The sequence below is a fragment of the Panthera tigris genome, chromosome A1, assembly GCF_018350195.1.
Source record: "Panthera tigris isolate Pti1 chromosome A1, P.tigris_Pti1_mat1.1, whole genome shotgun sequence".
NCBI classification, from domain to species: Eukaryota; Metazoa; Chordata; class Mammalia; order Carnivora; family Felidae; genus Panthera; species Panthera tigris.
This window is the reverse complement of record NC_056660.1, coordinates 146076717-146093343: the sequence shown is the minus strand read 5'-3', so window position 1 is coordinate 146093343 and position 16627 is coordinate 146076717. Positions and strand designations below refer to the sequence as shown.

Genomic DNA, 16627 nt, shown 5'->3' with positions numbered 1-16627 from the left:
TTTGTCCTTACACAACCAGAAACTCCCAAGCAACTATTTGTCCCATTGCTAGTAAGCTTCAACTATAGCTTGTTTTTTCAGGGCAATTGTCTTCTCTTTTTAGTCCAAATGCTTGATAGTATTTTTCTTTTCCCTAACTGTGGATGCTAAATGCTATAATTAATAATTTTTCTTCTATCTTTCATCATCAGGGCCTCACCAGATTCCAATGCCTACTTGTTAATGACATGTTTTGGCCCTACCTAAAGTAGTACAACCTCTAAAATCTCAGCAAATAGTCTTTCTTTGCTAAATCCTTTTACAAAACCATGATATTGTTGTCTTACCCTCATTCTTCAGAAATTTTGCTGGATTACCTTTTTACCTTGCTTCTGATGTTCATTTTTAAATTCCCAAATTACACTTTTGCCTTACATACCCTTATACAAAATAAAAGTATCTGTTAATTTATGTCATATTTGAATGAGAAAAGACTCAAAAGTCCGAAGTATTGCCAAAAGTAAGCATTGAAAATACTACTTATAAGAAAGCCTATGTAAAATAGATGCTCCTAAGCTTAGTTTTAAAAAATTGCACTTCCTTTTGGTGCTAATACAATATTCCTAAGACCACATGGTACTTGAAAAAAAATCTATATCTATATCTATACCTATATCTATATCATCTATATCTATATCTATATCATCTATATCTATATAAATTTTAGCAGAATCCTTTCTCCAAACATTCCTGGCACACTGGCCTGTTTCATAAATCTACTCTGTGTGTCACTGTGCCCCCAGCAAGTCTGGTACCAAGCATATGGCGCTAGAGCACATCACACTATCTTTATGTGACCAACTAGGACTACAGCTGATCTTTCCCCATCCCTCCCCAGTGAGGATAAGGTCCATCCTTTGCTTCTGAAAAGGTCCCTTAAGCCTTAACAAAACTATCCTGAAGACTTGAGAACACGTAAAGAATTCTCACATAGTCAAGAAACCAAACTGTGTACTTTATTGGACTACTTCCATTGTTTATAGGCTCCTCCACCGATCTCTACTACAGGTTCCCTTAATTTCAGTACATCTGCCACCAGATTGCTGAAACCAACTTCCCTCTTCAACAGAGGAAGCCCTTCTGCCAATAATTTTCCACTCCTTGGAATCAGTACCCCAGAGAAAATAAACAGAATATTTCTTAATGTAAAAGTTTGCTCTAAAAATAGAACATTTTACAGAAGAAGAAAATAACATCATTTTTTTTTTAATGCAGAGCAGCTCAGCTCCTCCTTTTTACCAATTCATTCCAAAGTAGGAGCTTGTCCTGAACTCCTAGAACTCAAAGACCCACTGGAATGGGTCCTCCTAAATCAAAGGGGGAAAATAGTCTTCACTGAAAGATAAAGGTGTGCCTTTATCCAAGAAATAAAATGGGCTGGCAGCTTTAAAATAACCTCCCTTCCCTACTCTTTCCACTTTCCCCATATATGGCCATAAGGCTTCAAAAATACTGGGGTGTAGTCTCAGAGAAAATTGTTATGCACATTGATAATGTGACTCCTATTCTATTCTTCACTCCCAACTATAAGACAAGCATTGAAAACCATACCTGATTGTGATTTCAAGCTGAGGAGTATCAGTCTGAATTTTGGAAATTTAAGGCAGAGAATACAACCTCAGGACCAATCAATTGCCGTGTGGCAATTTTTATGCACAGCTGAGGCACAAAAACGACTGGCAGTTGCGACAATCACGTGGTTAGTGTTTAGTGGTTCTAAGGAAGGAACTAAAGCTATAATCTCATAAAAGCATCTAATGAGATGCTACAGAAGAAACCCAAAGAAACCATCATATAGGTTTCCAGACTGTAATGTAGCATGCCCATCCTATGATTGCTGTGAACTGGGTCACTTACATAATTTCCCTAAAGAGATACATCTAAAACACTCTGTCAGTCAGAAATCCAGTAGGAAACAGATGACACAATCAAATTGGATAAGTTATAGACAGTTGAATAAAGGGACTATTTCTAAAGGTGGGCAGCTTAAAGAAATCACAATTTATAGGGCAATACCCCTGGGCCAATAATAGTGGGGAGGTCTTACTCCTCTAGTCCTGACAGGTCAAGATGAGAGAACAGCTGGGAACAAGGAGGCAGAGAAGGGATGTGGAGATGGAGCCTGGTAGAAGCTAGTGACTTTATTGTAGGAATAGAGGCAGCCTATGTATGGCAATCCTACAGGGTTTAGAAGAAGCCAAGAGGAAACACACACTGAGGTCACCCTTCTGTTTCCCTCTGATCTCCTAACACTGCTCCTCATGGCTGAACCCAATGGGAGCAGTGTGTATAGTCAATTTCATAGGGCACAAAGCAGGAAGAGAAGGGTGGAGAGTGTATCTGGAGGGGCAAACCTATGTCCCACTAAGTCAGATAGCATTTTTAGTCTTCCATTCCTGCCTTGTGCACAACTAGTACAAGGGAAATCTGACTTTTTATCAGAGACTAAACAGGAGGCAAAACTGATGTAATAAAAAAAATAAAACTTAAATTTAATGATTGATTTACTTAAGATAAATATCAATTTTTCCATTCTTCTTAAGCACATAATACCTAGAACAGGGTTTTTTGTTTTGTTTTGTTTTGTTTTGTTTTCCCAAGGCATTTTTCTATGCATATAAATTTGATTTTATTTTGTTGGTCATAGGTTCTGAAGAATTTTGAGCTGGAGAATGCCAAGCTCTTATTTGCATACTTGAAAGAATATCATAGTTTAAAAGATGATTTTGAAAGAAATATATCTAGAGACAATAATATATGAGGTATTGAGGACAGTTGGGGAAAAGAGGTGATGGATGTGAGAAACTTTCAGAGGTAACATTAATAGAACTCAATCCTTGAGTGAATATGAGCATTAGATTATGAGTGCAGAGTGACTCTTAGACTCCTAGTTTAAAACAACAACAATGTGCAGATGGTTAGTGGGAGGTGTGGACACTGGTTCAATTTGGGACATGTGGACATTACTGTACCTACAAAATCCAGCCAACTGGATACATACCCATCACACAAAAGAAAGAGGTATGGAATTTACCATAATGTAGGAAGTAGTTAAGATCGTGGTTATGAGTAGAATCAGGTAAAGATGAAGGGCAGAGCAAAGAGATGGCCATGAATGGAGGCTTTGGCAACAGCATTTTGAGGAATCAGACCTCTTCCTGTTTTAATGCTATTGGTAATCTTTCCCATGACTGTAAGGTCTATAAAGGACAGAGACTTGACCTGTCTTGTTCCCAATATCTAGCATACTGCGTGGAACATGGGAAGGGCTTACTACGTATTATTGAATGACTGGTGGGTTCAATTTTGCTAAAGGGCAGGGGAGGGGTGATCTGATTTAGGAACTGGAGTTATTCAGAGATCAATTCAATCCCAATGATTGTCCCACGTATGCCTCTTTTAGGGCTCCCCAATGAATCTGAATTTCCTTTTCATGAATGACTGTTGCTGAGAAGTTACAATATATCTTCTTTGCTTCTATTTCTCAGTTTTTAAATCTGCCATCAGAATGATTCATTGAATAATGTAGTTTTTAATTCCTGCCTTTCAGGTTTTGTTTTAGGTCTATCCTTTAAGGAATGAATGTTTTAAATTATGCTGCTTTATTCAGGTTTTTTTTTTTTTTCTTTTTCTTCAGAGAAAGGTTGTCTCACTTTTTCTTGTAAAACCAGAGGTCCATTCAAAGTTTGCATAGTAATCATCACCAGACTGGTAAGACATATATGCTCATAAATATGGATAAATAATGTACTAAAAATCTTCAAGTACTTGAAGGACTGTGTATCTTAAAGCAGTAGTCTCCAAACCAGGGTTGCTTACCCCAAGACTTCCCAAAGGGTACATGGGCACATAAAGGGAAGCAATTTCCAGAACTTGAATTATGATTTGGCCTCTTTCCTAAAATTCATCTGCCTAAGAAGGTGTCTGTGGTGGAGGCTGCTGGGTCTACTTTTGCATCTCCTTGATCTGTTCTCATAAATTTTAGAATGGATCAGAATCATCTGGTGTGCTTGTGAAATCCTACGTTGCTCTCCCCATTACCAAAATTTCTAATTCAGTAAGGCAGGGCCTGAGGATTTGCATTTCTTAAAAGTTTTTATGTGGTGCTAAAGGTGTTGTTTCAGGGACAAGCTTTGAGAATCAAAGGCTTCAGACAATTTACTTTTTCCCACATTATAGAAAACAACCACCACATCAAACTCAATTCTAATCCATCTTGAGTCTTAGGATGCATTTCCACGGAATGTAAAAACTATGAGCAAACAGAAGGTCAAATCAGAATAAATTATTCTGATGATAATGTATAAATCAAATCATGTTTAAGTCTGGTGCTTACAAAAAAAATAAATAATAAATAAGACGAGCACCTGGGTGGCTCAGTTGGTTAAGCATCCAACTTCCACTCAGGTCATGATCTTGTGGTCCATGGGATCAAGCCCCATGTCAGGCTCTGTGCTGATAGCTCATAGCCTGGAGCCTGCTTCTGATTCTGTGTCTCCCTCTCTCTCTCTGACATCCCCCAACTCATGCTCTGTCTTTATCTCTCTCTCAAAAATAAATAAACGCTAAAAAAAAAAAAAAAAGAAAGAAAAAGAAAGACTTCATTGAGATGTCAGCTGAAGGGCAATTGAAAATAATTTTGATAGACCACTATGCGATTTTTGGCATATAATTCAGAAAGAGGTAAAAAAATAGTGAGTAGCATTGCATAATAAAATTATGATTTCTATCATTTCCTTCTATGACAACAAGTTTCTCAATGTTTAAATCTATAAAAAATAAAATAGGAATAGAATTGATGCTAAGCCATGGCACATTCTAATTTTTAAGAATATTTACTCACAGAAATGTGAACTGGGAAAAACAGCTCTGATCATCTCATTGAGATATATTTCTAATAAAATTCTACAACTTGTATAATTATCTTTTAAGTTTTGTAAGAGCATAATATTGTTTTGATCAATTGTATATAAGAAAATTATAATGATAATACAAGAGAAGATTTTAAACTTTTATACCTTTATGTTCACAAGAAAAATTAACTTTTAAATATAAATTTTGAAGTATATATGTTTGATAGCTAAGTCAGTAGAAGATTACCAAGCACATAAATATATATTTGGATAAAATTCCAAGGGGGAAACTGAAATAAGAAAACAAGTCCAAAAACAAGAAAAGAAAAATATAAAATGCCTGATTGTTAAAAGCAATCTTCAAGCATGTTTTAAATGGATAATCATAGGTATGAAACCACTATGGTATTTAGATTCCACTAAATATATTTAAAAGAGTAATGTTACTTGTTTATTTTAGAATGGCAATATTTAAAATATGCCAAATATAACATCCTTTACGACTATTTGACTTTATGATGAAAATGTTTTTGTTGACAACTTAAAATGTGATGGGCATGTAAGTTTTAAATTTTTATTTTAGAGTAAACACTATCAAAAATCATTTAAGATTTCCTGCTTTAAGGCAGTAAACTTTAATCTTCAGCAGGGATCATGTGATAGGCTTAGACAGAACTCTGCATTAAATTTTAATGAAAGCACAAGCTTTTCTTGTTCTGTAAACACCTCAACAAAACCCATTTCTGTTCTTGTTTGGCATTTGCTCTTTCTTGTCCAGCTGGGATCCAAACATACAGAAATGAGTGATAATGGGAAAAAAGATTATACAATCTTGAGTGACTCACTCAACAACCTTTAACAACTTTCTATTTAGACTTGTTTTACAATTTTTTTAACGTTTATTTATTTTTGAGACAGAGTATAAGCAGGGGAGGGGCAGAGAGAGGGAGACACAGAATCTGAAGCAGGCTCCAGGCTCTGAGCTGTCAGCACAGAGCCTGACGTGGGGCTTGAACCCATGAACTGTGAGATCATGACCTGAGCCGATTTTAGAAGCCCAACAGACTGAGCCACCCAGGTGCCCCAGACTTGTTTTAGAACAGAATCATTTTGGTGAATTCTGTTTTGTTTAGCAAATGGAAATTGCAGCATAAGAAAGAAAGAAAGAAACAAAGAAAGAAAGAAAGAAGTACAAATATCAGCATAAAACATTGCTGTGGGCATTTCTCTTCAAAAATGATTTCATTGCATTTATATTAGGAAACACAAAAAAGAAACACATTACAAAACATTGACATCGTTGAGTCTTTAGCCACTTGATAATGACATATTTGCCTTCTTCTAAAATATATACCCTGTTTAGATCATTTTCTTGGGAGACATTCATGGTCAGGTTATGCATAAAATCTACTCAGAACCTATTACATTTGTTTTTCTATTTCCAAACTCCATAACTTTATTTTACATGATATATGGCTTTTGGACATTAGCTCAAGGCTAACCCAGTTCCTATTTCCTGTACTGTATTGAAAATTCACTTAAGATCAGAAAAGGTCTACTTTGTATCACATTAAAATGATATATCCCTCCCTATATAATCTCTTACTTCTTTTCCATTTCAGCTACTCTGGAAGATTACCTATTCTTAATAGCCCCCAGAGGTAGGGGCATATTCTTCCTCCTGATATGTAACCTAGACTTTAGAAACAGAAAACCACCTCTAGCTGACTTTGAGTGGTACAAATATCCTCAAACTTCCATCCAAATATTCTGGGTAATTGAACATCCTACAGACCCCATTATTTGCACCTAGATCAATAAAAATATACCCGATGGGCTTATAAACATCTAATAAGGGTGTACATGCACAAGTAATGCAAATCATATCTACTCTCCAGGGTAATTTCTGTTTAAAGTTCTGGGTAAAAGATATGACAGACTGCATTGCACATTATAAGGACAAGATCAGCAAGGAGAAGAGATTCTATTCATGCCCAATTCCCATATATTTTTGACATTCCAAGAAAGAGACCTCAAAATAATTTTGAACTCACCTTTGTCCTTCCTGATATCTTTGCTACAACTGCAGAACATATCATGGATTTGTTATTCCAAATTATCCATAAATTTATCGAATAGAACAAAGCTCTAACATAATCCCCATGGGATGTACCCTGCATAAAAAGCTTTACGTGGGCAGAGATCTGTCTAGTTCATTCACTGCTGAGTCTCCAGGGCCCAGGACAGTGCCTGACACATAGTAATGACTTAATAGTGAATGAATGAAAAATGAAGAAATGGATGGATGTCTGTGTGGATAGAAACTTGATGCTTTTGAAATCTTCTGATCACTTTTTAGATAGGATCTTCTAGCCAGTAATTTAACCTCCTGAACATATAATAATTGGAACATAATATTTTACCTTTTTCTTGAGAATATCATGCAGACTCTGGAAATGACCTGCATTCACTACAAATTAATTATGGGACTTTGGACAAAGGACTTGAGTTCTCTACGGCCTATCCCTCATTCATCAGTCAGTAACAGCACTGCTCTCACAGGCTGCTGGGAGATGATGCACTTGGCCTGGTTCATAGGAAGCATTCTGTAAACATGAGCTATCACTTTTCCTGTTGAATGCATCTTTCACATTTGAGATTAATGGGTAACTGTGTAGATGTAAACACTATCAGCATTACTATCTGAATTTTCACAGGTACATATATAATCACTTCTCTGCTAGCCACAAAATCAGTTCATCCAAGCCAGCAGCTTGAACTTTGTGATGGAACTAGGGTGTAAAAATGTTGGTGCATTTAAAGTTGTAAATAACCAGACCAGTCACAATATAGTAAAAGAAGGATTTTAGGTTTCTTTGGTGAAACAAAAGCAGGTATAAAAAGTTACAAAGATTTTAGATTTTCATTCACAAAAAAAAAAAAAAAAAGAAAGAAAGAAAGAAAAAAAAACAACAACAGTCATTCACATTTTACACTATACATATTATAATATAAATACAGGAACGTATTGTGTGCATTGCAAAGAAAGAGGAAAATTAAAACCTAATAGGTTGACACTGTCATTCTGTGCTCTGGAACACCTAAAGGTGGATCACACTTAGTGTGACAACCAAGGAACTTACTTAAAGCCACAGAGAATGATGGTAGCTACTGTTGTTCCTTCTGAGCCAAAGGAGGTTTCGCGAACAAGAATCCATGTTGGGTCTGCTCGTTTTGCATTTTATTTGTTGTCTATTCTCCTCAAGTTGTTCTAACTGAAATTAGGGAATGACTCCTAAATGCTTTCTTTCCACTACAGGTTTTTCTTTAAACATTAAATTAAGTGGATAATGATTCAAATTCATCTTCAGCAGTCACTTTATTCAAATAAAGGGGAGAAAACACAGTGGGAAGAAACAGGGAGAAATGTCAACATGTACACTCCACCTAATAGGAAGAAATGCCCACACTCTCTCTGTAGCTCCTTGCTTAGAATGGACAAACACCATTTGCTGAAAGCTATACATTTTCCACTCTTTTCATAATAAACACTGGATGCATTCTATCCATCACATTATTTAATCAGGGACAAAATACCTAGATTATATGGCCCCAAACTGTGTGAGGGAAGCATAAAGGCTAACACTGAAAAATAACTAGCACACTAATGTCAATTTTCAGGTTTGGGGGAAAATAACATCCAATAAATTAAATCAGTATGGCTTACTTCATTTATTTATGTATGCTTCACAGCTGCAGCATTCATACATGAACATTCAAAACTTTATAAAAGATTAAAATGGTTATATATACAAAATTTCTTTCTTTGAATGCGTGTTGTTGTTTTAACAATCCCCACCCCCCCCTCCATAACCCTTAGGTCTGTATCCATTTGAAATGTGTTGATCTGTAACCTTGTAAGTTAGTGTTATGAAAGCCATTAAAAAGGAGACCTGGTTGAGTTAATAATTAGCACTTTGACCCCTAAAAAATGCTCTTGGTCCCAGAAAAGTCCTCCATTCAGGCCTTTCGTGTAAGTGAAGAGAAAGGAATGCAGCAAAGAGGAGTTCCACGGTGCAGTCCCTAGTTCTGTCAGGATCCTATTAGCCAGGCTTCAGCACCACTTGGAAGCAAACTGCACTTCAGGCTGACGTGGTGCAGTGACCTATAAGACCTTGTGTTTGTTAGTTGTCTAGGAAAAGCCGTCCTCGGTCTTGCTGACAAAGGGCAAATGAAACCATTTCCAGCCTAAACAAACTACAAAAAGCAGCCGAACCAATGATTAAAGACCTCTGAGGCTCCATAATCATCATTAAATATGCCCAAACTCAGTGTGACTTTTTTATTTTATATACAGGATTAAAATCAACATTAAATCATCTTATTTACATTGCCATTGGTGCTGAAATTGAGCTTTTTAAATAGTACAGTATGCTGGTATACACTATAAAATGGTCTGCACTGGAGGCGAATAGAAAACTAAAGAAATTAGATAGGCTGGAAACGGTTACTTTCTGCCCTCATTTTCTTTCATGTTGTTAGCCTTCTTATTGAATGTCAATACTTTCATTTAAAATGTTTTGGGAGCGCAGCAACCCCAAATGACTGGACGGTGGTCCAAAAATCCAAACCAACTGATAATACTTCTCGAGGTGATAGGAAAGGCACAGGAAGTTAGGACTTTGGCTGCAATGATGAAAACACATGTTCGCCATTTGGGGGGTCAGCGCCTGGACTCCTGCCACCTCCGGCTCCAACGGTGATCATGTTTTGATGTATTTATTGAATTGTCCTTTGCTGATGAGGAATTTTTAAAGTATTTCTTAGAGTAAGTCCTTTGGTATGCAGATGCTACATGGAAGGAAAGAAAGAAAGAAAGAAAACACAACAATATTACTTGCTCCATACCCTAAACTACCAATACCGTAGCTGTAAAATGAGGGTGTCTAGTAGCTGTTAGAGCACGGTTGTCCATTCTTTCTAAAGTACCACTTACGGTTCATGCAGGTAATTTTAGGCATAGCCCATCTTCCATTTCCTAGGCAACGGATAGTTGGAAGGTGGCGTTGAATGAAACCATCTTTGCAGTGATATCTAATCAGGGAGTTGATTTCATAACGAGGTTTCATCTTTCCAAAGGTCTTGGCATTTTCTACAACAGGGGGCTGGCCGCAAGCAACTGAAGAAAAGTAAATTGGGTTATTGCCAAATAATCTAAATATTTCTATTAGTATGAATCTTTTTCTTTCTTTCCTTTTTTACGGTACCCAATCAAGCACCTTCAGCAAAGGCAATCATTTAGAATTGAAGAATTGAAATTTTTCAAGAGCAAAAGCTAAATACTGAGACTCTGTGCCTAGTTTCAATCTCAGATTATATCACCTTTAACTGTGTTTTAGTAAGGAACCACTAGGCTAAATGATCATGTATTCATCTACCCATCTGGAAGGGCCACTACCAAATTAAAAAGCACCTGTCTCATGCCAACATGTGGCTTATTGGTGTTGTCTCCATCAGTAACTTAAAGTTTTTATTTATTATATGCCTTCAGTTGGAACTAATGGGTTTGTGAGGTTAACGTTAAAAGCTATCAATTATATAATTCATTTACACTTGATTCTGTGGTATGCTGACAAATTAAAAGTTGTCATTGTCAATATACAGATTTCTTTCAAAGCTATTTATAGATGAGGACTTATAATATGGCTAAAATAATTCAATGAGTACGGTATTGGGAAGGACAGGCAAATAGACCAGAAATGGATCCACACATACAGGCTCAATACTTGACAGAAGCAACATGGCAGAACAGTGGAGAAAAGGTAGTTTTTTCACTTGGACATTGGGTATTCATATGGATAAAAGTGAACTTCATTCCCTACCTCAAGGAATACATGGGAAATTAATTTTGGATGGTTTAAATACAAAAATATAAAAAGCAAAAACCTTAAAACATTTAGAAAACAGTGTAGACTATCTTTCTGACTTTAGGGTAGGTAAAGATTTCTTAAGACACAGAAAGTTTTGAACCATAAAGAAAAATGCAACAAAAGGAAGAATTCTGTTCATCAATAAATACCACAGGGTAGGAGTAAAAACAGTCTACAAACTGGGAGAAGATATTTGCAACAGATAAAATTGCCAAGGGATTACAAAACAGGATATAAAAATGACTCCTATGAATCAATATAAAAAAGAGAAGCAATCAATTTTTAAAAATAAGGAACAAACATGAATAGAACTTTTACAAAAGAGCTACAAGTGAATGCCATATAAGTATATGAAATGATATTCAGGGAAAAGTATCCAAGTAAACACAAATTAAATCACAAGAGATAACATTTTATACCCACCAGATTGGCAAAAATCTCAAAGTCCAATAATATCAAATGTTAAAGAAGATGTGGGGTAACAGGACCTCTCACATATTCCTGGTGGAAGGTGCAAATTGGAAAACTAGTTTGGAAAATAATTTGGCATTTTGTAATAAACTTGATGGCACATAAATCCTATGACTCAGCAATGTCACTCCTGGAAAAATACCCTATGGAAACTCACAGAGGTCTACCTGGAACAAATTGAAGAATATTTATAGAAATGTTGTCTATAATAGCAAAAACACTCAATATAACCTAAATGTCTACTGACAGGAGAACTGGTAAATAAAATATTACATAGTTAGTTATACATAAAATACTATAAGCAGCAAAATGAAGAAATATAGCTAAATGTATCAACATGGATAAATCTCACAAATAACGCTGAACAAAAAAAGCAAGTCACAAAATACATACAATATGATTCCACTTGAAGTTCAAAAATGTGCAAAACTAAACAATTTGTCGTTTACAAATACGAGCATATGTGATAATACTAAAGAGGAAAATAAGAGAATGAAGTCATTATCTATGGTTGGAATTGGGAAGTAAACAGATGGGACTGTAAGGAATCTGCAAAATGATCCAAAGATGTGTGGATAGTATGCACTGAGGTGTTCTCTAAAAAGTGATGATTCCAAGAACAACTAGCATCTATTCAAGAACGAGACACTACTGAGAGAATCCTTGAACATGGAGGGGAGGTTAAAGCACTCCCCTGCAGCCCAGAGACGAAGACAGACTCCATTAGCAGGATAAGAGAATGGCTAAACATTGACCACTTTGCTCCTCCACCAGGAGTGTGCAGCATCATGTGAAGAGGTGTTCTCTGAGCCTCAGGTTCTTCCAGTTGGAAAAAAGAACGCCAGGAAGAAAACCAGCTTCCCCAGCATTGTGGGATGCTTTGTGGGAGCCCTACTCTGATGTTGCACCACGGGTATTACAGGGGAATCTTTGGGACTCAGCCACGAGGAATCTGACTATGACTCCAAAGAGGGGGAGGGGTCTGAAACAACCAGCACATGAATCTTCGTAGACCAAATTCATACCTGCAGTGCCTAAGTAGTAATCCCAGCCAGCAGCATTGCTTATCTGCAGAGCCAAGTCAGAAGTGCACTCTGACCAGGGAACATATCTGCCTGATTCAGATCCTCAAATGAGGAGATTTGCCAGCTCTAGAGCTTGGTTTGCTCACACCCAGGCAAGGTGTTGAGTCACAGCCTCATCTGTTACAGACAGTGTCTTCCAGCCCCTCAGACCAGAAGGGCAGCGGCAACTCCAAATAACCCAATTAAAAAAATGGGCAAAGGGTCCAAAAAGACTTTCTTCAATGAATATACACAAAGGCCAAGAGGTACATGAAAAGATGTTCAAGATCAGTAGTCATTAGGGAAATGCAAATTAAAATCACAGTGACGTATCACCTCACGCCTATTGGAAAGGCCATCATCAAAAAAAAACCCAACAAGAGATAAATACTGGTGAGGATGTGGAGAAAGGGGAACCATTGTGGGATTGTAAATTAGTACAGCTACTAGAAAAGTAGCAGGGAAGTTTGAGGGATCCTTAAAAAATTAAAATAGAACTGCCATATATCCAGTAATTCTGCTTCTGGGAATATATCCACAGGTAACAAAAACACTAATTCAAAAAGGTATCTGCACCCTCATGTTCATTGCAGTATTATTTACAATGGCCAAGACACGGAAACAACTGAGTGTCCATCAATGGATGAACAGATAAAGAAGTTGTGGGTATATATACATACATATAATGGAATATTATTCAGCCATAAAAAAATGAGAAAATCCTACCATTGGAGACAACACGAATGGGCCTTTAGGGCATTATACAAAGTAAAGTAATTCAGACAGAGAAAGACAAATACTTACATGTGGAATCTAAAGCAAATCTAAAATCTAACTCTAAATATGTGGAATCTAAAACAAAAAAACAAACAGACTCATAGAAAGTGGTCAAAATGTACGAACTTCCAGCTTTAAGATACATAAGTAATAGGATGTAATGTAACACAATGACTATGGCTAACAATGCTGTATGATATACAGGAAAGTTGACAGTAAATCGTAATAGTTTTCATCACAAGAAAAAAAAATGTTTTCCCTTTATTCTTTTTTCTTTCTTTTCTTTTTCTTTTATCTATGTGAGAAGATGAATGTTAGCTGAACCTACTGTAGCAATCATTTTCACAATTTATGTAAATCAAACCATCATGCTGTATGCCTTAAACTTATACAGTGATGTATGTCAGTTAACTCTCAGTAAAATTGGAAATAATGGCTTTTATATACACATATTATAATCCTCTTCACACATATTTAATTAAAAGTATAATTATTTAGGTCTGTATGTTTAAGGATGTCTAAAACATGTGAAAGGAGAAATGAGTCTTTTATAAAAGTCTATAGACATTTATAAAATTCCCCAGAGTATTTGATTAACAAAGAGTTAAGTCTATATGAATAAAAATCAGACAAAAGAGTGACAAAATACAGGAATCTTTCTGTTTGGTTTGGTTTTCTACCTTAATCAAGTAGAACCAACGTCTTACAAATCTCTTTCCCCATCTGGAAATGTAAACCAGGATGCTGTTTTTGTAAAGCCTGTGTAGCTATAGGGCAGTGGTCCTCAAACTGGGGCAGTTTTCTCCCTCTCCCTCCCTCCCCAGGGATAGGTGGCATGGTCTAGTGACGCTGATGGTTATTACAAAACAAAGGAGGAGGATGGGGGCATGGAGAAGAACGTTCCAGGCATTCATTGCATGGAGGGCAAGAACGCTGCTACACATTTGCAATGCACAGGACAGCCCCCACAACTAAGCATTACCTGGGCCAAAATATTAACAGTGCTGCTGTTGAGAAACCCTGCTTTAGGAAAAAATAACATGGGGCATACAAGAATGCTTGGATCACAAAGGGAAAGGCATGACTCCAAGGAACATTTGGAGACTTAAGAAGGCAAACATGACATTCAGAGAAAGACAAACAGTTCATTAAAGACTTCTTACACTAGAAACAGGGAAAAGAGCAAATACCTGATTTGCTATTTTCACGAGTCCCATGGCAGAAGTGCTGAAGTAATGCACAAAGCCAGGGAAGCTGCTCAGACAGAAAGGATAGTCAGAATAAATTTGACTTTAGATAAGACAATAGCAGAGAGAGTGACAGGGCTGACAGCTGAGTTTCATCTGAGCTCTGTGTATCTGTGTTTTCTTTCTTCTGATAGAATTTCTTAGTATCGGGGTTTAAGTTGTTCCTAAAATATCTGCAGAGTGTGTATTTTTAGTTTACTACTTTTATATCCAAAGACAAATGAATCCAATGAATTTTATATTTTGCAATTGTACTCTTACTTGATGAAAAATTCTAGGTCTAGAGGCTAAATTTTCATATTCTAACACCATTATCAATTGTGAAAGGTTAAAAAATTTTTATGGAATTCCTCTTTTTTTAAAGGAGGACGTCTATACAGTGTGCCTCAGAAATTCAAACATATTGGTCAATAACAAACACTTTCTAAAATCAGTGTTCTTAATTTTATCTGTTTAATGTTGACTAAGCAATGCTTGCTACAGAGCTTACATCACAAATGTTTTTATTTTAGCAGACGTTGAAGGTATTCAACAAGAGTGACGCTGTTTTTGTTCTATTGTTTATAAACACATAATGAGCTCCTACAGAAATGATTATAAACTTCAAATGCCTACAAAATGAGGGAACATCCCTAGTGAGGGAGGGCAATGGTTTTTAAGCCCCAGAACTTCAAGCCACTGACACGTTCCAACATGGACCAAATGGTACCAGTTCTTATTTTTCTACCAGAGTAAAAAAATCCAGATTATTTCATGACATAACCCGATTCTTAGATGTTGACTTTTTTTTTTTTTTTTTTGTAAGTTCTCATCAGAATAAACAGGTAGGGGCGCCTGGGTGGCGCAGTTGGTTAAGCGTCCGACTTCAGCCAGGTCACGATCTCACGCTCTGTGAGTTCGAGCCCCGCGTCAGGCTCTGGGCTGATGGCTCGGAGCCTGGAGCCTGTTTCCGATTCTGTGTCTCCCTCTCTCTCTGCCCCTCCCCCGTTCATGCTATGTCTCTCTCTGTCCCCAAAATAAATAAAAAACGTTGAAAAAAAAAATTTTTTTTTAAAAAAGAATAAACAGGTGGACAGACTCTTGGGCTGGTACTTTGTTTTTCTTAAAGATACTGCCAGGTAGTTTTTTGCAATACGAATATGACATTGTTATCTTAAGCATCTGAAATCTAAGGTAAAGACATTACTGAAAATGAATTTTGCAAATGTATTGGAGGAGTGAAATATTCCATAAGCAGCAAGAGATGCCATATATGACATCCAGTTTGTGTCTTGAAATAATGAAGTTTATTCATCTTGAATTTGCTTGATAATTGAAATGCAGATTAGGTATGCGTTATTAATTGATCATTACCTGTTCCTTTCTTGCAGGTATAGGTGAGATGATAATTGCAGGGAACATCATTCCACTGGCCGTTCTCATGCCAAATGATTACAACACAATCTTCTCCAGCAGAAAAGAAGCTGTCTGGCTGGTTGGGCCTCCAGTTCTCATATTGCTGTAAAAATGGAGGAAGAACAGAATTAACTACTTGATAGTCGAAAAGTAACAAATGATAAGAGCAACAGAGCCATTACATTGCAATGGAATTAGAATGACTCAACAGCTTTTGTTGAACTATCTAACTGAAATTATTTTAATGATAAAGAAAAAAGCTTTTACACTCTGAGTGGAAAATATACGTATTTCAAAGTCTATCTTCAGCAAATGTGTATTTTTTTTTCCTTTGACAATGAGATACGTCTGAGAAATTTTGTTCTAGATATCCTACATTTCTAAACATGTAATGAATGCTTGACTTAAGAAATTTGATCATGTTATTATTATTAAGTGTAACAATATTAATGGGAGTGGAAGCAGAGAAAAAAAAACCCATAATCTCATTACTCTGTCATGTTTTCTCCCAGCCCTTATGGGCACATGTAATTTTATGTAATTATAATGACAGTACAATAAAATTTGTATTTTTTCTTTTACCTCTTTGCCACTATAAAGTATGTTTTCTTGCCTTATTTAATGTGATTGGTTTTATCTAAATTCATTTATTTGGTTAAGAAAAATTGAGACATTTGTTAATTTATTTTTTATACTTACCCAATATACATGTTTCCATCATTTCATATTCAACCTTCCTTAGTAATTTTGTTTTATTTTTTTATTAAAGTTCTTACTTATTCATTTATTTTTATTTATTTTGAGAGAGACAGAGAGAGAGACAGAGACAGAGACAGAGAGGCAGAGAGAGA

At 36.2% G+C, this 16627-nt stretch overlaps 1 protein-coding gene across 3 annotated transcripts in view; it reads right to left on the bottom strand.

The window, feature by feature from the left end:
• The window catches only part of VCAN (versican), a 121227-nt gene that overhangs the window by 2850 nt on the left and 101750 nt on the right, over window positions 1–16627 (bottom strand). For 2 of the 3 annotated variants that reach the window (XM_007079778.3, XM_015536519.2), the window contains 3 exons: window positions 15735–15879; window positions 9889–10071; window positions 8601–9743 (listed from right to left, as the gene is read on the bottom strand). In XM_007079778.3, the coding sequence (XP_007079840.2) occupies window positions 9616–9743; window positions 9889–10071; window positions 15735–15879 (456 nt within the window). In that variant the 3' untranslated portion in view covers window positions 8601–9615. Of the gene's footprint in view, window positions 1–8600; window positions 9744–9888; window positions 10072–15734; window positions 15880–16627 lie in introns of those variants that run through there. The other variant, XM_042989570.1, reaches the window with a different exon arrangement.